Source organism: Zingiber officinale, chromosome 4A, assembly GCF_018446385.1.
Source record: "Zingiber officinale cultivar Zhangliang chromosome 4A, Zo_v1.1, whole genome shotgun sequence".
NCBI classification, from domain to species: domain Eukaryota; kingdom Viridiplantae; phylum Streptophyta; class Magnoliopsida; order Zingiberales; family Zingiberaceae; genus Zingiber; species Zingiber officinale.
Window position 1 is genome coordinate 113,577,624 of NC_055992.1, and position 24,799 is coordinate 113,602,422.

General features: G+C 40.9%; 1 protein-coding gene across 1 annotated transcript; it reads right to left on the bottom strand.

Annotated features, from left to right (window-relative positions):
• Window positions 1-9,240: 9,240 nt before the first annotated feature.
• Window positions 9,241-11,512, bottom strand: LOC121973571 (L-type lectin-domain containing receptor kinase IX.1-like). The gene is made up of 2 exons (XM_042524972.1): window positions 10,742-11,512; window positions 9,241-10,612 (listed from the first exon to the last, which is right to left on the bottom strand). Exons 1-2 carry the CDS (start codon window positions 11,468-11,470, stop codon window positions 9,371-9,373), a joined length of 1,971 nt encoding a protein of 656 aa, XP_042380906.1. The 5' UTR covers window positions 11,471-11,512; the 3' UTR covers window positions 9,241-9,370.
• Window positions 11,513-24,799: the final 13,287 nt, after the last annotated feature.

Consider the following 24,799-nt stretch of genomic DNA (forward strand, 5'->3'; position numbering starts at 1 on the left):
GCAATATTAGAAGTAATGAAACAATTGTTAAGATAGGATAGGACGAGTTACCCGAAACCGAGAGATTTAAATATTTAGGATCATTTTTACAAAACGATGGAGGGATTGAGAGAGATGTCTTACATAGAATACAAGCAGGATAGGTGAAATTGAGGGGAGCGTCGAGTGTTTTATGTGACTGTAAAGTACCTCTTAAACTTAAAAGTAAGTTCTATAAAATCGCAGTTAGACCTGTTATGTTATATGAAGCTGAATATTGAGCTATGACTTGAGCACATGAGCAGAAGATGAGAGTTGCAGAGATGAGGATGTTAATGTGGATGTGTGGACATACAAAGATGGACAAAATAAGAAATGAGAGAATTAAAGAGAAAATCAGAGTGATATTTATTGAGGAAAAACTCTGAGAGACACGTTTAAGATGGTACGAACATGCACTTAGACGATCAATTAATGCTCTAGTTAGGTGATGTGAAATTATGATAAACATGCATATCAACCGAGGAAAAGGAAGACCAAAAAGGACTTGATTAGTAACAATAAAATAAGATAAAATTTATTTAAATATAGATGATAATATAATAAGAGATAGCTCAATGGCGTAAAAAGATTCATACAGCTGACTCCACCTAGTGGGAAAAGGTTTTGTTGCTGTTGTTGAAGTACAATGGGCAAGATGTTAATATAATAAGAAGGACTATGTAAATTCTAAGAATACATCGTCGGACATCTCTCTGAGGATCCGACGATGATCCAGGAAGTCCTCAGAAGGATTGGGAGATAGATACCCTCCCTCCTTGAGTTGCTGGAGTGTTCCTATCGCCCCATAATTCACAGATCTGACGAAGTGATCCCCCACTTGCGAGCCAAACTCTGGAGAGCGTAAATATTCTTCTCGACTCGCTTATAGATGATCGTTCTCCCCTGCCTTATAAGTCTCTAAGGCAATAACGGAGCTAGATAAGGCAGACTGAGCCTGAGACAGCTCTGTCTACAAAGAACCCAACTACGTTGCCTGAGACTCCAGATCCATTCTCTGGTCCATAAGAAGCATGCCCTTGGATTACAGCTCTTAAATCAAACGATCCATCTCTTGCTTATGTATGACCTTAAGTCCTCCAGAGCTACAATACGTTGAGTCAGTTCTGATTGAGACTCTTGACACTTAGTCTCGGATGATTGTAGGAGAGCTTCAAGCCTACTCTTGTCATCTTAGAGATGGTCAGTCTCTAGTTGGGCCTCTCCTAGGGTTTGTTCTCGGGAGGCGTTCACATTCCTTAAGGTCGCCACCTCTGCCTTTAGTTGGGACACGACTGAGACAGGGTCAAATAATTGAGACTCCAGGTTAGCCACATTATCCTTTAAAATTTTATTCTGCTAATACAGGAAGGAAAATGTCTGACTCAATACTAGGGATTTAGCATAAACCTGTGCAGGTAAGTTAGCAGATAAGCTAGTGGTTAGAGTAAAGAAAAGAGAAGCAATAGGGGAGAGTGAGGGCCTACCCTAGCAGATCCTTCGGAGAATCGATCCAATTGAGCGGGCAGGGGAAGAGTATGCATTTGCTGCAGACTCTCCTCCCAATAAATTGCTAATTGTCACCTCAGTGTGAGACGCCTAGTCTTGGCACTCAATTGATGGTGCAAGCCCCATTTTGATGGCTTAGTGGCTCGATAACGGTGATAGCTAGAGGGTTGCGATTGTGACAGACCAGCAGCAGTCTCACTGGGAGGAGGATGAGTAGATGGACCAGCAGTGGTTTCGCTGGGGTCAGGATGCGTAGAGGCAGATGGTTGAGAGGAGGAAGGTCCGACCTGGGTAGTGGGGGTAGCTTGAGACACTGGCACATGAGGTCTCTCTATGGAGGAAGAATGCCTAACCAGGGCGCTCGGTGTAGCCTGGGATGCTAGCGCAGGGGGCAGCTCTGTATCAATTTCTTCTTTAACGACCGAAACCTTCCCTCACTCAGCTCCAGTCCAGGCTTTGGGCGACATAACAAGGTCGCTCGGGAGTTGTGGATTGGGAATGAAAGTAGAGGTTGGTCAGGATGCTGGAGTAGCAGTTTGGGCCTCGGATACCAGGCTGGGTCCCATAGGTTGGCGTCTTGGCCTGCGTGAGAGTGATTGTTCATCTAAATATAACTCTTATGATGGGGTCCGTGGTCAACGAGCCAGAGGAGTTGGAGGAGCGCACCTCATAGATCCAGAAACAGGCCGAACAGGTGAGGTTCCTTGAGCGGTCGAATGAGGAGGAGTTGAAGCAGTTGCCCCTAGAGGAAGGGGAGCTGAATGAGAGAGACCCTCCTATCTAGAATGATGCACCCCCGATGGTTTATTTTCATATCACTCAGGGGAAGAGGCCTAATCAAGGATGCTCGAGTCAAAGTATTTGGTGTAAGAAGAGAACTAGAATCAGAGTAGGATGACAAAGATGAGTCTGGGCAGGATAAGCCTTACCTAAATAGTGTGGTAGCTCTGAAGGAATGCAGCTCAACCTGAACAAAAATAGCATGTCTTTGGTCAGAAGCAGGAGCAAGTCTAAGTGCTAACCTGCTAGCTACACGGAGGCCTCCATAAAATTTGGGTATGTCTGAAAGCCCCCCAAATAGGGCGCCGAGGGAAGAACTGATCGCTATTGTGTAGGCCACTCCACGGCAAGGGGGAAACGCAGGAAGAAATACTTGTCCTTCCACTTTGAGCCTGTGGATGGGAGAGGGGCAAAGAAGATAGTTCGGGTGCGAGCCTGGAGATGGAAAAGGCTCTTACTGTGACGACGGGTAAAGAAGCAGTGGAATAGGCGAGGAGTCCAGGGTACGTCACACACTTCACAGAGGAAGACGAATCCACACAAGATCCTCATGAAATTGGGGGTCAGTTGATAAAGAGGGATGCGGAAGTAACAACTCACTTCAGAGAAGAAAGGGTGGATGGAAAGACGGAGGCCAGCGACAAATTGCTCTTTGAACAAAATCTCATACCCTGCCAGAGGGGAAGAGACCCTGTGAATCTCAGAGGGTATGATGATATGCATGGTCATGGGGATTTCATATGAGAAGCGGAGGTCGTCCAGATTCATGCCAGTGAAGGTCAAAACTCTGAGAGCATAGGCAGGCGCAGGGGAATCCATGAGAGGGTATAAACACAAAGCACAAGAGTCAAAGCACAACGGGTGCCCGAAATAAGAGGAAGGCTTATGTTGGAGACAAAAAGTTCATTGAAGGGGAAGGGGAAGGATATTTATAGTTGTCAAGGGGGGCCTAGAGGGCCTCGTCATCAGCGCCCATCAAGCGGTTCATGCCTAAGGTAGCTAGCGTCATCTATAAACATAAAAGCAATGATGGTCGTAGGGTCATCCTAAAAATCCGCACCAAAGGGAACGTGTCAGAAAAAGCTAAGGCGAGGGGCACGAGGGGGATAAGGGTTTGTTGTGGCTTCGGGAATAAGTGATGCTATAGTAGCTCCCCCTCGGTCCTATAAGAGACTCTGGAGTATCGTGGCTCATAACTAGGTGAGTAGCGAGATCATGCGAAACTTGGTCAGGAGCCCTAGAGTAGGTTGGTCAGGCAATGTGATTGATCGGGTAGCCACATCAATAAACCTGGTTGGTACATTGAATTGGCCAGTCAGGATAGATGCCCAATCAAGTAAAAGGACCTGCCCGGTCGCATATCTTGACGACTACATAGATGTTAAGTTCACTAAATACCTACAAGAGGGTAAACACTTAACAAACTACCTGAACATATCAAGTGGAAAGTAGCGTGGACTATAGGTGAACGTACTAAGTGAACAATACATTGCATAGGGGTAGTCCGCCCAGACACACGCCTTTCATAATTTGCAAATCAAAGTTACAGAAGAAGGAAAAGTCTTGCATCCATGGAAGACTTTTTACAAACTAATCATCAAAAGAGGGAAAAGCTTCATCAGGAAGCTCTCAGAGAAGGCGAGCGCGGTCCAAGAAGTCGTCAGGAGGGGATGACCGGAGGAAACCTTTCTCACAGAGCTACACCAGGGCCCCTACACCACCATAGCAAACCATTCGATCAATGAGATTGTCTATCTTAGCTCCAAATTCTTTGGAAGCAAGGAAGGTGGCCTTGTAAACTTGTAGGCAAGTAGCCTTGTCAGCTTGATAGTCTTTCAGCTCGCCCTTGACCTTGTCTGCATCAACTTGGACCATAGCTAGCTCTTGATGTGTAGTGGTGGCCTCGTCCCAGGCTTTAAAGAGGTTCGCCTAAGAGACTTGAGGGTAGCCTTGGCTACCTCCCACTACTTCTGAAAGGCAGCTTCCCGATCAGTGCAAGCAGATAGATCTACCTTTTTGGCCACTAGATCTCTCTCCAGAGTAGTGTGGACCTCTTGAAGCTCTCGTAGCCATGAAGAGAGGGTGGTCACGTCAGCTTCCTTCTCTTCCATATCGGCCAAGATCTGGGCACGCCTCAGTCCCTCAGATTTAAGTTTGGATTCGCTCGTCTTCAGGGCAATCTGCAAGGTTTGTACTTTCTCTGATTCCGCCTGAGCCATGCCCCTGGCGAATTGGGCCTTCTCCTCGGTAGTCTAAAGATAGGACTACATCGGGTTATCAGGGGTGGTCAGATCAAGAACACAGCTGGTGGTCATGGGAGATTCCAGTTCCCGAAGGCGAGCCCTCAGAGACTCATTCTCTCGCTGCAGACCGGCCACGTACTGCGATATGCTCAGACCCATGACACAGGTTTATCAAGAGCATGGGAGGATTAGCATTATCTCAAGGATATGAAAAAGGAACAGAAAAAACTCACCGACACTAGCCGTTGCGAGAACAGGTCAGCCAACTCCAATTGCGGACCTTTCAAAATTTGATCGACATCAGTTTTCTATGAGTCAGCCAACACTCCGTGGAGTCGCACTTGACCACAGTGAAGAGAGGCGCTGGCAGAAGGAATGGAGCCCAACACTTGTAGAGACGGCAGTTGGAAGGAGGAGGTGAAGGCATACCTGCTTTTGAGGCGCTCCTTGGGGCGGGAAGAAGAAGTAGGTGCCGAAGTAGGGGCAGAAGGTGTGGAAGCCCCGGGCTGGTCTCCCACTCGGGAGCTAGTCTTCTTCGGAACGAGGACAAGAGCAGGAGAAGAGGTCACCGCCTCTGTTGCTGGGTGATCCTGTCTGGGATCTGAGTCATACGAAAGCTGGATGAGTTGTTGCTAGTGTTGACGGAGAGGCCTACTGAGACACCCTTCTCGTATATACCCACAAGAATGAATCCCCACGTGGTGCTGAAGAATGACAATGACTGAGCTGGTGGTACGTGAGATATGCGTACACTTAGACAAGCACACAGAACATTAGAGGCCAAAAACCAAGGAAAAAGCCCCCGGAGTAGGCCCTCCGATGCTTAAGTTAGGTACTTTTTCCCCAGAAGAACAGTGTACGAAAGAGAAAGAAAAGTAGAAGATAAGTGCGAATGTACGAGAGAGCATACCTGCACATGGGAGAGAACCTCCCTTTTTATATGACAGTGTGTACCTTTGAAGCCTGACTGATGTCAGGGAATGTCAGGTGTCAAGAACTGTCTAGTGATGAAGGACACGTGACACCCTTTTGTGGACAAGAAGAAGGTTCCATTCACAAATAACCACAGACCATTGGAATATTCCCTGACATACAGTAGTTATTCTCTAACAGACAGCTATGATTTCCTGAACTTGTTGTCGGTAGCACCTTCTGTCCCGACCGGATATGACTAGGGTAGCTCGGGATGATCTGGATGTAACTGAGCTGTGACAACCTAACAAGTCAGAGTAGGTCAGGGCTCACCCTGATTGCACATCCTGATTTAGATCTGGTATCCTGATCTGTAAGTAGCCGACCGGTCATTATGTGTCTGACAACACTAGGCAGTCCTCCCTCTTCTTTCCTAATTGTTGACTGCCACGCCCTCCTAACTGTTGACTGCCACATCCTCTTGACTTCTAACTGCTATGTCTCCTTGACTTTTGACTGCCACGTCTCCTTGACTCTCGACGACCGGACCCTACCATTATGCATTGTATCACAAGTCTTCCACCAAGTCTAGTCGAAGGAGATTTAGGTCTGTCTGACTAGACTCAAACCCTGGTTTCATTTATTTCGCCCTTATATCCTTAAATGCTGCTCCTTTTCTCCAATCCTTGATCGTGTAGCCTGTTTAACTACTCAATCAACCTAGGGAGAAGGGTCATTTTAACTTCATAAGTTGCTTTCCCCTTCCTTTCTTGTTTAAAAGGAGGTCGATCATCATCTATAGAATCGTACTTTCTTTCTACTGACACCCTTTACCCATAGATGTGAATTCTGAGTCAGATGAACTGCAGTGTCTCTGTCAACAATTAGAACAGACGACTCAACTGCTTACCAAAAGGGGTACGACCTTAGCCGAGATGGCGCAGGATAGAGATCTTCAATCTTCTCTTCTCCGAGACATTGAGGAACTTTGGTTAGCCGCTAAATCTCAGACCCGGGCTGAGATAGTGTTGAAATAGAAAGCTTATGCAGACCTAGAGAGTCAAACCCAATTCTTGATATATTTGAAAGAGAAACTCGCTTCTTCCATAGTCCTTCTTCAAGAAGAACCCCAGCTTAAAGATGAAATCATTACTCAACAACGTCGCATTATTCAGTTCACCAAGGTGGAGCTAATTCATGCGCGAGCTAATTTATGCGAGAGTTTCTCAGGAGCAGGCAGGTCAAGAGGAACACTTTTACCCGAGGTGCCAACCGACTACTGATACGAGAAGAGAACTCTAATTACTTAGATGTCTCTAATGTGAAAATGAGATTTGGAGGGGTGTCCCCTGTATTTTATCAAATAAATGCAAATATGGTTGGGTTTTACTCTTTGTTTCTTTTTTCCTTCCTTCCCTGACACTTCTTTACTTTATGTTGACCCCGAGGGAGGTTAGTGAAGGCTTTTCTTGCTGATAACCTGCACGAGAGTAAGAGTGTAGAAAGTTGACCCATGAATTGCTAAGTGCGAGAGTGTGCTTGTTTATAACTCGTGATAGGGCGTTAAGGCGAGAGTCCAAAATCCTAACCAAGAGGTCGTTGGTCGTGAGAGTAAACTCACTGATAACTCGCGCTAGGGCGAGAGTTTGGGGGTATGAGAGCATGCTCACTTATAACTCGCGCTAGGATGAGAGTCTGGAATCCCGACTGAGAGGTAGTTGGTCGTGAAAGCATTCTCACTTATAACTCGCATTGGGGCGAGAGTCTGGAAGCCTGAGAGCATGCTCACTTATAACTCGTGCAGGGTGAGAGTCTAGAGGCGTGAGAGCATGCTCACTTATAACTCGCACTGGGGCGAGAGTCTAGAATCCCAACCTAGAAGTCGTTGGGTGTGAGAGAAAGCTCACTTATAACTCACACTAGAGCGAGAGTCTGGAAGCGTGAGAGCATGCTCACTTATAACTCATGTTAAGGCGAGAGTCTGAAGGCGTGAGAGCATGCTCACTTATAACTCACACTGGGGTGAGAGTCTGGAAGCGTGACAACATGCTCATTTATAACTCGTGCTGGGGAGAGAGTCTTGAGGTGTGAGAGCGTGTTCACTTATAACTCGCGCTGGGGTGAGAGTCTAGAATCTCGACCGAGAGGTCGTTGTGTATGAGAGCAAGCCCGCTTATAACTCACACTGGGGTGAGAGTCTGGAAGCGTGAGAGCATGCTTACTTATAACTCGCGCTGGGACGAAAGTCTGGAATCTCGACCGAGAGGTCGTTGAGCGTGAGAACGAGCTCACTTATAACTCGCACTTGGGCGAGAGTCTGAAAGCGTGAGAGCATGCTCACTTATAGCTCACGCTGGGGCGAGAGTCTAGAGAAGAGAAGATTAATGATCTCTATCCTACTTCATCTCGGCTGAGGCCATACCCCTTTTGGTAAGCAGTTGAGTCGCCTGCTCCAATTGTTGACAGAGATGCTGCAGTTCATCCGGCTCAGAATTCACATCCATGGGTACCTCCTTTTAAAAACGAGAGGAAGGGGAAAGCAACTTATGAAGTTAAAATGACCCTTCTCCCTAGGTTGATTGAATAGTTAAAAAGGTTGCATAATCGAGGATTGGGTAAAAGGAGCAGCATTTAAGGACATAAGAATGAAATAAATGAAACCAGGGTCTGAATCTAGTCAGTCGGACCTGAGTCTCCTTCGACTAGACTTGGGGGAGGCTTATGATACGGTGCATAATGGTAGGGTCTGGTCGTCAGCAGTCAAGGAGACGTGGCAGTAAGAAGTCAAGGAGACGTGGCAGTCAGAAGTCAAGGAGTCGTGACAGTCAGAAGTCAAGGAAACGTGACAGTCAGAAATTAAGGGGATGTGGCAGTCAACGGTTTGGAGGATATGGCAGTCAACAGCTAGGGAAAGAAGAGAGAGGACTGCCTAGTGTCGTTAGACGTATAATAACTGGTCGGGTGCATACAGATTAGGATACCAGATCTGAATTAAGATGTGCAATCAGGGTAAGGCCTGACCTGCTCTGACTGGTTAGGTTGTCACAGTTCGATTATATCCAGATCATCCCGAGCTGCCCTAGTCATACCCGGTCGGGACAGAAGGTGCTACACGACAACAAGGTCAGGGAATCGTAACCGTCTGTCACAGAATAACTATTGTATATTAGGGAATATTCTAACTATCTGCGGTCATCTGTGAATGGAACCTTCTTTCAGCCCACAAAAGGGTGTCATTCGTCCTTCATCACCAGAGAGGTTCTGACACATGACATTCCCTGACATCAGTCAAGCTCTAGAGGTACGCACTGTCATATAAAAAGGAAGGTCCTCTCCCTTCCGCATGTACGCTCTCTCGTACATTCGCACTTGTCTTCTACTTTTCTTTCTCCTTCGTATACTGTTCTTCTGGGGGAAAAGTACCTAACTTGAGCATCGGTGGGTCTGCTCCGAGGACTTTTTCCCTAGTTTCTAGTCTCTAACGTTCCGTGTACTTGCCTGAATGTGTGCAAAAATCACGTACCGTCGACTCAGTCATTGTCGTCCATCAGCGCCACGTGAGGATTCATTCTTGTGGGCACATACGAGAAGGGTGTCTCAGTCGCCTCTCTGTCAACGCTAACAACAGCTCATCCGATCTTCATCTGACTCAGATTCCGAACAAGATCAGCATCAATTAACACATCAAAGTAAAATTGCAAACCATGTTTAGCAATTAAGCTTGGCCTTGTCATTGGAAATCTTGTTGCAAATCCTAGATGAAGATATTCTCACCAGATACATCTTGATAATATCATTGATGAACTGAAGTCTCAGAGATTGGATAAATGTAAGAAAGACCGAAGGTTTAGCTCAGCATCTCTCGATAAACAGCTACTACATTCTTCATTAAAATAAAATTTTATCTTTTAGCGCGGAGGGAGATTAATTGGTAGGGGCATCTGCCCATTGAGCACGTTTATCGCCTGCTTCATCGAAGGTCGCAGGTTGAAGTCTGGATGAGCACACCACAATCCTACAACCACCACTCGCTCCATTTGTTCTTCATCAAATTCACCGTTTAGCTTCTCATCAGCTGCTTCAAGTGTTGCGCCCTTCGCATAAAGTTCCCACACCCACTCCACTAGTTTGCCCTTGCTCGGTCTCCTCCCACAAGCAATCTCCAGAGCTACGACTCCAAAGCTATAGACATCTGACTCTTTGTTGGCTTTGCCACTGTCAACGCACTCAGGGGCCATGTACCCCAGCGTTCCGGCAGACATCGTGGTCTCCAAGACGTGGTCATGGTTGATGAGCCTAGCGAGGCCGAAGTCCCCTAGTTTGGCGTTAAATGCAGAGTCCAACATGATATTGCTCGACTTGACGTCGCGATGCAGCACGCACTGCTCCCAGTCGTGGTGGAGATAAATCATTGCAGAGGCCAAGTCGAGTGCGATCTTGTACCTCACCGGCCACCTCAAATGATTTTGCGCGGAGTACAGACACGAGTCGAGGCTACCGTTGGGCAAGTACTCGTAGACGAGGAGGAGTTCTCGTTGGTCGTGGCACCAGCCGACCAATTTAACCAGATTGCGATGTCCGAGGCGGCTTATGACGTTGACTTCGGAGAAGTATTCTTTCCTGCCTTGCCTGGACGACTCCTTGGCGAACCTCTTAATGGCGACGTCAAGGTTCAGGTCCTCGAGATGGCCTTTGTAGACCGACCCGAATCCACCTTCCCCGAGCTTGACGTCGTCAGAGAAGTTCCTCGTCGCAGTGGCTAACTCTTCGTACGAGAACCTCTTTGGCCTTCCTTCTATCTCCAAGTCATCATCAAATAGCTGGTCCTTGTTTTCTCCGATGCTCCTTCTACTGGTCCTGTTCTTCTTCTTCCTGCTCCACAAGAACACAAAAGCCAACAGCAAGAGGAGGAGGAGGAGGATCCCTGCCCCTGCGGCCGTGCCAACAATGATCCCCATTTTGCTTTTGCGTTGCACGGTGGATCGCACGGGAGGATGTTGCACGGGGGCTTGAACAGGGATTGGTTGCACGGGGGCTTGCACAGGGGGAAGTTGCATGGGGCGCTGCACTAGAGTCGAAGAGAAATTCCATGATAAAAGTTCATGTATCTCATCACTCACGCCCGTCGACGCCGAGAACCCAACTGCAACCTGATGCGTGCGGTGAGGACAGGTTAAAATCCAACTCAAATTTTAACCAGATTTTATCAAATCAACTGACAAAAAAAAAAAAAAAACACAATTCGACGGATGCGTGGATGAGCCTTTTCTATCACTAACCTGCGATGGGAGCTCCAGCCGAAGGTCCACAATATAGCTAAGGCTGTAATTTGTAGTACGGGATCCATATTCCAGAGTTAGGAAAACACTTAAATTATGAGTGCCTGAATTGTAGCTCACCCATGCATCTACCTGCCATTGGTTGCTACTCCCATTAGTGTTGCCATCGTCCTTCCAAGTTTCATACACAACTGAACTGAGTGAGCCGACATCTATGCCAACATGAGGAAACAATGGATCGTGGACTGCAGTATTTTGGTACGTGTCAAACTCCACTGCTACAATTGCAGTTGGTGTGGGTAAGGTGTGTGTTGATGAGTCACATATACTTCCATTGAACAGGCCCAAGCCACAGCCACTGAAACTGGGAGGGATACTGGAGTTGGAAGGATATGGAGAGAGGAAGAAAGCCATGCCATCTCCTGGCCATTTATGGCCATTCGGGTTGATTATAAAGGTGAAGTGGGTAGAGAAATCTGTCAGGTTTTCTGCATCCCAGAGCAGAAGAGGCTCCTTGTAGACTGCTCTGCCCACGCTCAATGTCATATTGGCATCTTGCTGATTTCTGGTTAGCTGAATGCAACCACTTGGAGAACTAGACCATGATGCGTTGCCTTGAAGTGTGATGTTGGAAAGACTTCTTTGGTCGAAGGTAGGGAAGTTGAAGGAGAGAGCAGTTGCCAAGGGAACAAGAATTCCCAAGAAGAAGAGAGTAGAGATCACAGGCATTGGATGGATGATGAACTAGTTAATTAGTGCTCTAATGTATGTATATGTATTCAAGTGATTCAGAACCACTGCTAATTTATAGAAGGAAAAATGCATACTCATCTGTTCTTGCCAGAAGACCATAGTCAAGTCATCTATTTTATTCAATTGTGTCAATGTAATAGTCACCAGTCAAAGTCAATGTAGAAAAAGTATGCATCACGAGAAAATTTAAATCTCAAAAAAATAGTTGATTCTCGACGTGACTTTGACTCAACCTCAGAAGAAATCAATATGAGGAGAAGATTGATGTCAGCCATGGCCACTTCAGAAGAAAGCGTTCCCGTGTGCTTTTCTCTTGTTTGTGTAGCCTAATTGATGGTATTCTCAACCCTTCATATGGTATTTTTTTATGTATGATATCTTACTTATTCTGATCAGTTACATACTTAGCAAATTTCATTGTAGAATTGTATTCACTGACTTGAAAAACAAAGCTAATAGTTATGAGTCCTTTTGACATTTTTTTTAAGCACAGGATATCGAGTCCTTTGGGCCATCTATTATTGGGATGCAGTCTAGTTCCATAGAAATTTTCGACCATCAAAATAAATCTGAAAGTACTCGTAAAGAACGGTCCAATATCCCTGATTTACCTTTTCTTCTTCTTCCTAGCTCGTCCTCATTCTCCTCAACCTCGTCGTTGCCAAGGGCATCCACCTGTTGATCATTGGCAAGCTAATAGTCAAACATTTTTCATAAATTGTTTTTGACAAGCTCAATAAGAAAATGAACAAACTTAAACCTAAACTTGGTTCATTTAATTTTAATGGTGAAACTTAGTCTACATATATAATTTATCAATCTTTGGAATGAGTAAAAAATTATTAATTTCATAACAATACAATATTTATATTTACGTGAATATAATAGGAAGCACATAATTGGGTAAATAAATTATATTTTTGGAAAAATTAGTGTGAGTGGTCTGACAAAATTTTGAAGAAAAAAGAGAAGTTGACCATATTAATGATCCAATTTCACAATAAAAGTATTAGAAGAAAATGACACAGCTAACGTACGATTAGGTTTATAATAAACTAATTTTCTTGATTGATATATACGTGAGTGGAAGGGAATGATAAAACCAGCGGTGCCGTTGATAACGCAGATGCTACTGGTCTAATTAAGATCATTCAACTCTAACGTCCTTCGACAAGAATTTGTAACAGTTGGCATTGAGAGATTCTTACTTGTGTCACGATTAAAGGAGAAATTTGCAGGCTGAAGGTATATATTGTAACGATATCTATATATCAGAATGGATTTTAATTATATTTCAATTAATTTTATATCGTATTTATGGCTATCATATGTCAGTGTGTATTTATCTGTCAAGACACTCCTTATATATTTTATGAATAATTATTTAATAAAAGTAAATATTTATCATTAATTATTTATTTTTCTGTACATATATGATTAATGATAAAGTCCCACAGATTAATAGGTATATTAATATAAAAACAGTTCTTGATCGGATAGATATCTAGATTAACGCTGAGTATGACTAGGTCAAGATAGACCGGAGGGATGGATATCCAAGTTGTACTTGGGGTGCCTTGAGCTTAGAGGTACACTGGACACGATCCGATTAAAAGGAGACCACATATTAAGCATCATTGATCTTTCCTTTTATGAACGAGTGTAACTGATCTTTTGACTTGAGATATTCATTTATTTTATGCGTGAAGTTATGTGTTTTGACGTCGTTAAAAGCAGTCTTTAATCGGATTGTGATTAATACGGTAGTTGAGTTTATGACAAATCGTAGAGAGAATAGTGTTGAGTCAATAGAGGATTCATTGCTCTCTTGGATTAAGAATTAACATCCTGACTGCTTGATAGAGATATTAGTGACTCAAAATCCATGGCCATGGGAGGAATAATTTATCATTCAAGAGGAGTCTATTATATCTTAGAAATCAAGTAAAACAATTAATTTGGTAATGATGCATAATGTACAAAATTAATTGGGATGTATGCTTAGATGAAAAGATTGAATTACACAGTAATCAGTTTATGATGGTTTACAGTTTATGACTGATATTAATTTTATCGTGTTGGGTGGTTAAAAACTGTTGCTAGATGGTTACCTTAGTCTGTGTATGGATTTACACTACCTTCGTGTATAAAACCTAGAGGGTCGCACACATAGCATGTAAACATGAACAGTGATATCGGAAGCTAGTCGAGATCAAGATCAAATATGAATTTATTATATACAAAGAAGAGAGAATTCAAATAGCCATAATCATGATGATTAATGGGGAATTCGAAGAGTCATCATAATGATAATTAATGAAGAATTTGAAAAAGTGATCATAATGAAAGTTATAAATGAAGAATTTATGGAGCCTATAACTCTTCATCTTCCTAATTAATGAAGATCATAAATGATAAATTAATTGAGACCTTAACTCTTCGTATTCCTTGAAGGCTATAAGTAGCCATCCTCGGAAAGATGCAAGAGGAGATTTTGTTCTCTCCGTTTCTCCTTCGTCAACTTCTTCTTCACTTAGAAGAGATCGATAACGCTTCCAAGGCTTTGTTGATCCAAGAGGCTAGCACATAACAGATCGTATCAAGTTCGTGATCTAATACGCGTGGATACCGCTAGAGGAGTCACACGTGGGGCTCTTATCTGTTGAGTGATATCATTCCAGCCTATTAAGGACTTGAGATATGTTTTATGTTACTTTTGTGTAATACTATATGTACCACGAAAAGATCCATGATTCATTATATGTCTTCCACTGCACTCCGAACCTAACAGTGGTATCAGAACAAAGTTCATGGTTGGATCATATAGTACGAAGTCGATTCTTCAAAATTTATTTGAGGAATCAGTGTTTCGAGAGATTTCAAAGAAAACTTAATTTCTTTATTTCAAGTTATATGCCGTAACATTTCATGATAGAAATAAATTTTGTCTAAAACTTGTAAAGTAATACATGTTATAATTTAGATATAAATTCCTTATGGCATAAGTAGATTAACATGTTAAAATCTCTGAGACCTATTTGTCTTAAAAGACTATAAGGATTAATATAGATAAATCTCGTAATGAGATTGTGCAAATGCACAAAAAGTTAATTATGGTGAGATATTTTAATAATTATAAAATCCCTTAAATATATTAAAGTCAAGATTTGTTAAATGGCCTCCACTAATAACTATGATGATAGTTAGAGTTTTTACATAAGTCGGTACAGCTTAGTTGTGGGCTTATGTCAAAACATATATAATTTATCATAATTATTATTGGGTCAACTTTACTCAAATTCGTTGACTTGTTTAGCTCAGCTAAGGTTAATTGATTTGAGGGGTAAGTGTTGAGAATATAAGGCTGAACAAGAATATACCAAAAATCATATAGATTTGTGATTGGCAAGTTAAGGCTTACTTGATGAATATAGCATGTAGGTACAACTCAGCTGTGTGCATTCCATATGATTTAGGGTTTCGGTCCTATTAGGAATTGTAACCAACCAATTCCCGATTCTAACAGTGAGGGTTGTTGAACTTTAATAAAATAATAGGAGTTATAAAAGACCTTTATTAAATATATTCCACAAATACTAAAACTCTATTTTAAATTTTAGATGGCAAACACAAGTACCTTATCACTGCGAAGCATTCTCGAGAAAGAGAATATCCTCCTTGGTTCCAACTACCTGGATTGGTATAGGAAACTGAAAATCGTCTTAAGACATGAGAGAAAAATTTACGTGCTCGAAGATGAACCATTGAAAGATCCTACACCCAATGCTTTAGACGAAGATCAGTCATATTATTCTCAGTATATGGAAGATGCATTGGATGTGCAATGCATCATGTTGTCTTCTATGTCTCCTGAGTTATAGAGACAACATGAGAACATGAGTGCTAGGGAGATTGATCAGCACTTGCGTGAGCTCTTCCAAGAGAGTGCGAGAGTAGAGAGGTATGAAACCTCTCAAGCACTATTTCATACTATGCTGGAGGAAGGAAACCAAGTTGGGTCTCATGTACTCAAGATTATCGGGTATATAAAGAGACTCGAGAGCTTAGGTTCCAAGCTGGACCAGGATTTGGCTGTTGACCTAATCTTGTCGTCACTACCTCCATCATTTTCCCAGTTTGTGTTGAATTTCAACATGAACAGCATGGACAAGAGTTTGACTGATCTGATGGTAATGCTGAAAATTACTGAGAAGGATATGAAGGTAAATCCTTCACTGCATGTAATGATGGTCAGAAAGACCAACAAGCACCCTAACACCGGGAAGTTTAATCCAAAGGCTAATGCAGTGAAGAATCCTAGATATCAAGCTCAAAAGAAGCTTAAGAAAGGGATGCAGGTACCCTAATTTGATGAGAAGGAGGCCATGTACTTCCATTGTGGCAAGAAAGGTCACTGGAAGAAAAACTGCTATATTTTCATGAAGAAGAGTGCCAATGGAGCGGATGCTTCAGGTATCTTTATGATAGAGTGCAATCTTTCTATTTCTTCATCATGGGTCATAGATTCTAGAAGTAGTACTCACATTTATGCGAACATGCAGGGTCTAAGTGACTGTAGACGGTTGTCCAAGGGCGAAATGGATCTACGAGTAGCTAATGGAGCGAGAGTTGCTGCATTAGCTGTAGGAACTTATTTAATAAATTTGCCTAGTGAACTTGTTTTGAATTTAGAAAACTGTTATTTTGTTCCTCAAGTTAAGACACCAAGGGATTTGTATTTCAATTCAAGGACAAGTTATGTTCCTTTTATTTGAATAATATATTCTATGGGAATAGTTCATTAAATAATGGTCTTTATGTTCTTAACTTAGATGAACCGATCTATTGTATTGAAAGTAAGAAACAAAAATTACATGACTCAAACTTAACATATCTCTGGCACTGTAGACTTGGTCATATAACCCAGAAACGTATCGCTAGATTACTCAGTAATGGGTATTTGGACTCTTTTGAATTAGAGCCCATAGATACATGTGAAGCATGTTTACAAGGCAAAATGACCAAGAAGCCATTCACCAAGATAGGTGAATGGGAAAAGGAACCACTAGAACTCATACATAGTGATGTTTGTGGGTTATTACAAGTTCAGGCTAGAGGAGCGTATACCTACTTCGTGACTTTTACTGACGATTTAAGTAGATATGGATATGTCTACTTAATGAGACATAAGTCTGAAACTCTAGACAAGTTTAAGGAGTTCAAGAATGAGGTAAAAAATCAACATGGCAAGAAGATTAAGGCCCTTCGGAGTGATCGAGGTGGCAAGTATCTAAGCCAAGAGTTCATTGATTACCTAAAATAGTGTGGGATAATTTCCCAACTTACACCTCCTAGAACGCCGGAGTGGAATGGTGTTTTAGAAAGGAGAAATTACACACTTATGGATATGGTTAGATCAATAATGAGTCATGCAAGTCTTCCAATGCCATTTTGGGGCTATGCCTTAAAAACAGCAGCACACATACTTAACCGAGTTCCAACCAAAATTATAGATAAGACTCCTTATGAATTATGGTTTGGAAAGAAACCAAATTTGTCTTATCTTAAGATATGGGGTTGTGATGCTTATGTGAAAAATGAAAATTCTAATAAGCTTACAGCAAGATCCATAAAATGTACGTTTGTAGGTTATCCCAAAGCTACAATGGGATATTATTTTTATATACCAAGTGAGCACAAAGTTATTGTTGCTCGATATGCTATTTTCTTAGAAAAAGAATTTATTTCTAAATAAAATAGTGGGAGTAAAGTAAGTCTTGAAGAAATTATAGACTCTACAAATAGGTTGGAAGATAAACAGTTGGACAATGAGACAGTGCCACAAGTACAAGTATCTCCTTCATCCGAGACTGCTCAAGAAACGCGAGATCAACGTAAGTCTACAAGAATACACCGAGAGCCAAACAAATATGGTTAGCTAGTAACCCAAGATGAGGAAGTGTTACTCATCGAAGATGATGAATCATCGACTTACGAGGAAGCAGTTGCTTCAAATGATTCTGAGAAATAGCTGGAAGCCATGAAATCTGAAATGGACTCCATGTACACCAACCAAGTTTGGGAGTTGGTTGATGTGCCATTTGGGGTAAAACCCATAGGGTGCAAATGGATCTTCAAGAAAACGATTGACATGGATGGGAACATAAGTACCTATAAAGCTAGGCTTGTGGCAAAGGGTTTCAATCAACGTCAAGGAATTGACTATGATGAAATATTTTCGCCCGTTGCAATGCTTAAGTCCATTAGAATTTTGTTAGCTATAGCAGCTTACAAGGACTATGAGATTTGGCAAATGGATATTAAAACTGCTTTCCTAAATGGAAGATTACAGGAGGAAGTATATATGGTACAACCTCCCGGTTTTATAAAATCCGAGAATGCCAATAAATTATGTAAGCTCAAGAAGTCCATTTATGGACTAAAGCAAACATCTCGGAGTTAGAATCTGTGATTTGACGAAGACATTAAAGATTTTAATTTTGTCAAAAATCTAGAAGAACCTTACATTTACAAGAAGGTTAGTGGGAGCAAGATTACGTTCCTAGTGTTGTATGTTGATGATATACTTCGTATAGGCAATGACATCCCTAGCCTAGCCTAGAATCTACCAAGACTTGGTTGAGAGAGTGTTTCTCAATGAAATATCTTGGAAATGCAACCTATGTCTTAGGTATTAGAATATACCGAGATAGACAAAGCAGGTTACTAGGGTTGAGTCAAAGTGTATACATTGATAAAATGCTGAATAGATTTGATATGTAGGACTTCAAGAGAGGATATTTATCAGTGTCACATGGTGTGCATCTTTCCAAGACTATGTGTCTAGGAACACAAGAGGAAAAAAGTAGAATGGACAAGATACCTTATGCTTCGGCTATAGGGTCCATAATGTATGCTATGATATGCACTCAACCAGATGTCTCGTATCCATTAAGCATGACGAGTAGGTATCAGTCAGATCCTGGAGAGGGTCATTGGACTGTGGTAAAGACTATCCTCAAGTATCTTAGAAGAACAAAGGACATGTTCTTAGTTTTCGGAGGAGACGAGGAATTAGTCGTCAGAGGATATACTGACGCAAGTTTTCAGATAGACCGGGATGATCTGAATTCACAACAAGGATATGTGTTTTGTCTGAATGGTGCAGTTGTTTGCTGGAGGAGTTCCAAGTAGGAGACAATTGCAGATTCAATAGTTGAGTCCGAGTACATAGCTGCTTCAGAGGCAGCAAAGGAAGCTGTGTGGATCAAGAACTTCATAGCGGAGCTTGAAGTGGTTCCTAGCATTGTTGATCTAATTGTACTATACTGTGACAATAATGCAGCCATAGCGCAGGCAAAGGAGCCAAGATCTCACCAACGATCCAAGCATGTACTAAGGAAGTATCACCTCTTTAGAGAGATTGTTCAGAGGGGTGATGTGTTGGTTAGCAGAGTAGATACCAGCGAGAATATCGTAGACCCACTCACAAAGGCTTTACCTCTACAGAAACATGAGACCCATGTGAGAAGCCTATGACTGAGAGTCCGTAGTGCTTGGCAATAGTGTAAGTGGGAGATTGTTAATGTGTGCACTTATGTGCCAAGATACTCCTTATATATTTTGTAGATAATTATTTAATAAAGGCAAGTATTTATCATTAATTATTTACTTTTCTGTACGTATATGATTAATGATAGAGTCCCACAGATTAATGGATATATTAATCTGAAAACAGTCCTTGATCGGATAGATATCTAGAGGGGGCATGGATATCTAGATCAACACTGAGTATGACTAGGTCGAGATAAACCAGAGGGATGGATATCGTAATTATACTTAGGGGCGCCTTGAGCTTAGAGGTACACTGGACATGACCCGATTAAAAGGAGACCACATATTAAACATCATTGGTCTTTCCTTTTATGAACGAGTATAACTGATCTTTTGACTTGAGATCTTCATTTATTCTATGCATGAAGTTATGTACTTTGATGCTGTTAAAAGTAGTCTTTAATCGGATTGTGATTAATATGGTAGTTGGGTGTATGACAAAGCGTAGAGAGAATAGTGCCGAGTCAATAGAGGATTTATCGCTATCTTGGATTAGGAGTTAACATCCTGGCCGCTTGATAAAGATATTAGTGACTCAAAATCTATGGTCATGGGAGGAATGATTTATCATTCAAGAGGAGTCTATTATATCTTGGAAATCAAGTAATTAAAATAATTAATTTGGTAATGATGCATAATGTACAAAATTAATTGGGATGTAGGCTTAGATGAAAAAATTGAATTACACAGTAATCAGTTTATGATGGCTTACAGTTTATGACTGATATTAATTTTATCGTGTTGGGTGGTTAAAAATTATTGCTAGACGGTTACCTTAGTCTGTGTATGGATTTACACTGTCTTCGTGTATAAAACCTAGAGGGTCGCACGCATAGCATGTAGACATGAACAGTGATATCAGAAGCTAGTCGAGATCAAGATCAAATATGGATTTATTATATACAAAGAAGAGAGAATTCGAATAGTCATAATCATGATGATTAATGGAGAATTCGAAAAGTTATCATAATGGATTCGAAGAGTCATCATAATGATAATTAATGAAGAATTTGAAAAGTTATCATAATGAATGTTATAAATGAAGAATTTATGGAGCCTCTTCATCTTCCTAATTAATGAAAATCATAAATGATAAATTAATTGAGACCTTAACTCTTCGTATTCCTTGGAGGCTATAAGTAGCCATCCTCGGAAAGATGCAGAGGAGATTTTGTTCTCTCCGTTTCTCCTTCATCAACTTCTTCTTCACTCAGAAGAGATTGGTAATGCTTCCAAGGTTTTGTCGATCCAAGAGGCTAGCACCTAACGGATCGTATCAAATTCGTGATCTAGTGCGCGTGGATACCGCTAGAGGAGTTACACGTGGGGCTCTTATATGTCGAGTGATATCATTCAAACCTATCAAGGACTTGAGGTATGTTTTATGTTACTTTTATGTAATGTACCAGGAAAAAATTCATAATTTATTATATGTCTTCCGCTGCGCTCCGAATCCAATATCACGTAGATAATGATGTTTTCTATCTAGGAATTAATTTGTCTTCAGCTCTGGTGCAATCCGCCTTGCAACACAATATCAAGAAGCAGTAGTTTGCTGTCGGTTTGCTATATATTAATTCATCTTAATTCATTTGGAAGGGGAAGAAGTCCAATAGAAGGAACTTGAGAAATGCATGCATAACGTGAACTTGAAGTTGGATGATACCAAATCGGGGAGGTTTTGACCTTACGAAGAACTTCTTCAAGGTGATAATGCAAGCTTAATTAATTGTGGAAGGTGGATTCAGAGGGATCTATAAAGTTTGATGTTGCCATCAAGTGAGGGTCCAAACAGGAGGAAAAAAAGCATCCTTTGAAGTCAAGATCATAAGCCAATTAAGGCAACTAAACCTAGATCAGCTAATCAGATGGACCACCAATCACAAAGAACTCATTTATGGTTTCTTGCAAGCTAGCCTTGACTCATACGGCCTACACACCCCACATTGCGTGTGTTTAATACCAAACAATCTACAATCTTTTGTTTCTAGATGTTACTTGGAAGACGACTTTTCTTAAGCTTCTAATGGAGGTTTCTTTCAGATTAATTTGTGGCAATACAATCCAAATACAATATAATGGCCACTTCGTACTGTGAAAGAATAATCTATCTATATCTCTTCAGACTTTTTAGTTTGTTGCATCAACAAAACAGATTTTTGTTATAAAAAATGCTCTCGTCGATGGACATTATGATCAGTTCTAATGAGTTGTTCTTCACCTTCCTTGTTCTCTATAATAGGCTATGATCATCAATTACAACCATCTTGATCATATATCCTCCTCGCCATGATCATAAATAAATAAAATGAAGAAGAACAACAATAGTAGTTTCCCATTTACGCATGATTTCAGCAGGGCCGGCCCTGACTGTTGGGGGCCCTTGGGCGAAAAGAGAAAAATGACCTCTTAAGAAAAAAATTTACTAACTTACAATTTGAACATAATTTAATAGAAAAACTTGAAAATCAATATATTTCATTTAAAATATGGTAAACTACATACAAAATTTATTTCTCAAGATTCTTCAAAAAATACAACACCATACAAAATATATTTCCTAAGTTTCTCCAAAAAAGTGTAATACCTACAAATAAAAAAAAAAGTATGAATAAAAAATCTATATCTTCTAGCATTTTGAGAAGTAAAGTCATCAATAAGGTTTTCAAAATTAAGTTTTTCTAATATCTCATTTTCGATACATAAAATTGTCAAGACATTTACATTCAAATCATTATCATCATTTTCTCTCAATTCTTCATGCTCATTCGTTGCATGATTATGCTCATCATTTTCTCTCAATCCCCCCCCCTCATTGATTGCATGATTATTTAATTCTTTTTTATTACTCAATTACTACTCATTTGTTACATGATCATTTAGTTATTCTTGACTTTCTTCTTACAATTCATCAACTGAATTTTCATTGAAGAGTTAGCTCTAAAAAACTTACGAAGAACACCTTTGTAAGTTTTAATAATTTGTTCCACTCTTTTTCTTTTGTTTCTTTTCTAACTCCAAGATTAATATTTTTCTAGAAACATGTTTGTATTACAAATTTTAAGTGTAAAAATAAAACACACAAAACTAGCAACAAAGCTAACAATGAAACAAACACAAGCAGTAAAAATAATAGTCAAAGAACAATAAAGGCTAGTTTGTGCTTGAAGCAATCGATATAACTTATTCTATGATGATTAAAATTGGGATGATTTATTTAAACTCTTTCAAATTCATAAAAAAAATCATAAAATATTGACTCCAATATAATATTAAAAATCAATATTGAATATTGACAATAAGAAAAAATATAGATAAGTAGGTAACTTAGGTTGTAAGTTTATATATTGATGAATGATGATGTTGATGAAACTAAAATTAATAAATTAGAAGAGATTCAAAGGAGAAGAAAGGAGGAAATTAGCGTTCAAGATTCATTCTTTACTCTTTAGAGTTTTATGACTTCTATAAATAAATTAATGAAGAAAGAATTGTACCAGAAATAAACTCTTGGAAAGAGAAAAAAGGATCGTTTACCAACAATTTAGTTTTTTTCTTAAATTTTAATAGAATATATATTTTTTTTTGGACCTTTATCAAAACAATTCAACAATATATATATTTTTAGGCTTTTATTAAAATAATCCAATCAAATATATTTTATAGGGTTTTATTAAAACAATCTAAGTATATATAATATATATTATATATGCATGTCAAATTGGGGGGCCCCTAAAAATCGGGGGCCCTTGGCCATCGCCCCCGGTGACATGCCTCAGGGTCGGCCCTGGATTTCAAGCGATGATACCTGATGCCAAATTAAGCACGTGGTATATCAAATCATCATTTTGTAAGAGTTCCTATTCGTTTATTCTCTATAAATTAGCATGGAGTTAGGGACGCATCTTAAGTTAAGCTGAGTTGTTCTGGGCACTAGTCCAATCCTATTTAATATGCTCAAATATATATTTTTTTTAATAATACAGTAAATTTTTTTATTTAGTCTAATCCATCTCTAATTCTTGAATCAGTTGTTTCTTAAACCCTTGCAACACCGTCAATCTTTTCACGATTTTATTCTTCATTTCTCTTTAATTTCTACTCTCTTCTGCTGTGAAATAATTGTCGCCACAGCAACTGCTCTCTCCGAGTACAAGGTGACTATGCTGATAAATAGGTAGACTACCCTTAATTTTTGGCTATGCAAGATTCAATCTCTAAAGGCTTTTTCCATGCATCTAGATCATCTATATAAATTGTTATAGTTTTAGTATTTATCTCCCTTATGCTGATCTTGAGATGAATTGGTGAGGATATTAGGACGAGCGAATTACCTTTTGCACATACAAGGTTCAATACTATGCACAGGACATGGTACAGTGATAAAAGACAAAGTGTTTTACTTAGCAACCAAAGCTCAAAATTCACACAATGTATATGATCTTATTTGAAATCGTGAAGTTGGAAAGTCAGGGATGAGACGACTCTGCTGACTGAATGAGGATCTCACTCCTCTCTCGCTTCTCTCTGCAAAACAAAACCAAACCAGGGAAGAGGTCCTTGACGTTGGCCCTCCGACACTCAAATTAGAAACATGTAGGAAGATAAATCGAGCAGAATAAAGATTGATAATAATCTTAGAAAACCATAGATGAATCTTCCCTTTCTTTTATACCTTTCTTTGTGACCCTCCATCTTCCCCTATTTAATGATATTAATTACTTGCAGAAGACAACTTTGTTTTCACTTCTCACATTCATGAAACTAGTAAGCAGAAGATTGTTTTGTCTTGGCTTCTTTGCATTTAATGTAGATAGAGTGTTCTCTTTTGTTTTCTCTTCTCCTTATTCAGCTGTACAGTGCCATGCACCGCGTCGGACTGCTGGCCCGGTCGACCCGCTCTGAGCTGACCAGACATAGAATGTTGACCGGACAATGGTCATCTGATCAGCTAATGTAGCCATCTTCCGCTCAAGCTATGAGGACAAGCCCTGCAACCCTGGCGTTGACCGCCTTGACTTTGACCTACACCGTGGTAATTGACTTGTGCCATGTGGGCTCCTCTTTATTGCCGCATCACAAGCCTCCCCCTCAAGTCTAGTTGAAGAATGTTGCAAGTCCGACTAACTGGGCAGGTGGTGCCTCCGGTAGCTTCCTCGTACGGTCGGACTGTGTTCGGTCCCTAATCTTAGATCGGCGCATAAGCAAACGTTGTTCGGCTGCGTTGTGTCTGACTAGGGTAGATGGATGATCGGCCATGTGACCTGTTCGCTGTGCCGATTGGGACGATGAGCAGCAACACTTGGCAAATGTTCTTCCTTTCCCTATGCTTCTTCGGGCGAGCGTGGTCTCAGCCGATGTCAGCTATATTTCTTGAAGACCGTGTAAATCCCTGATAATTATGGTCGAGCACACGGTCATACCTTTTAATTAAGGTCATTAAATGTTGTCCGCTGACCACATGCCACATGCCACATGCCCCACTTTCTGCCGCCGCACGCCTGACATGATAGGCGGAGATCCTCTGATGACGTGACCAACACCTTTTCGAATTCAATGGTCGGATCCTCTTCTAGGTTTTCGCAACCCTGGATCGGACGGCTGAGGTCGATCGACCGTGAGGTTTATAAGCCTCGCGTGTGCAATTGTCTTCTCCACTTTGTGCCTTCGTCTTCGAGCTTCGCCATTGCA

Coding starts and splice junctions, on each gene's coding strand:
- LOC121973571 (XM_042524972.1), bottom strand. CDS start 11,470: ATGCCTGTGATCTCTACTCTCTTCTTCTTGGGAATTCTTGTTCCCTTG. Junction 10,613..10,741: donor GGCTGGAGCTCCCATCGCAG/GTTAGTGATAGA, acceptor CGCACGCATCAG/GTTGCAGTTGGGTTCTCGGC.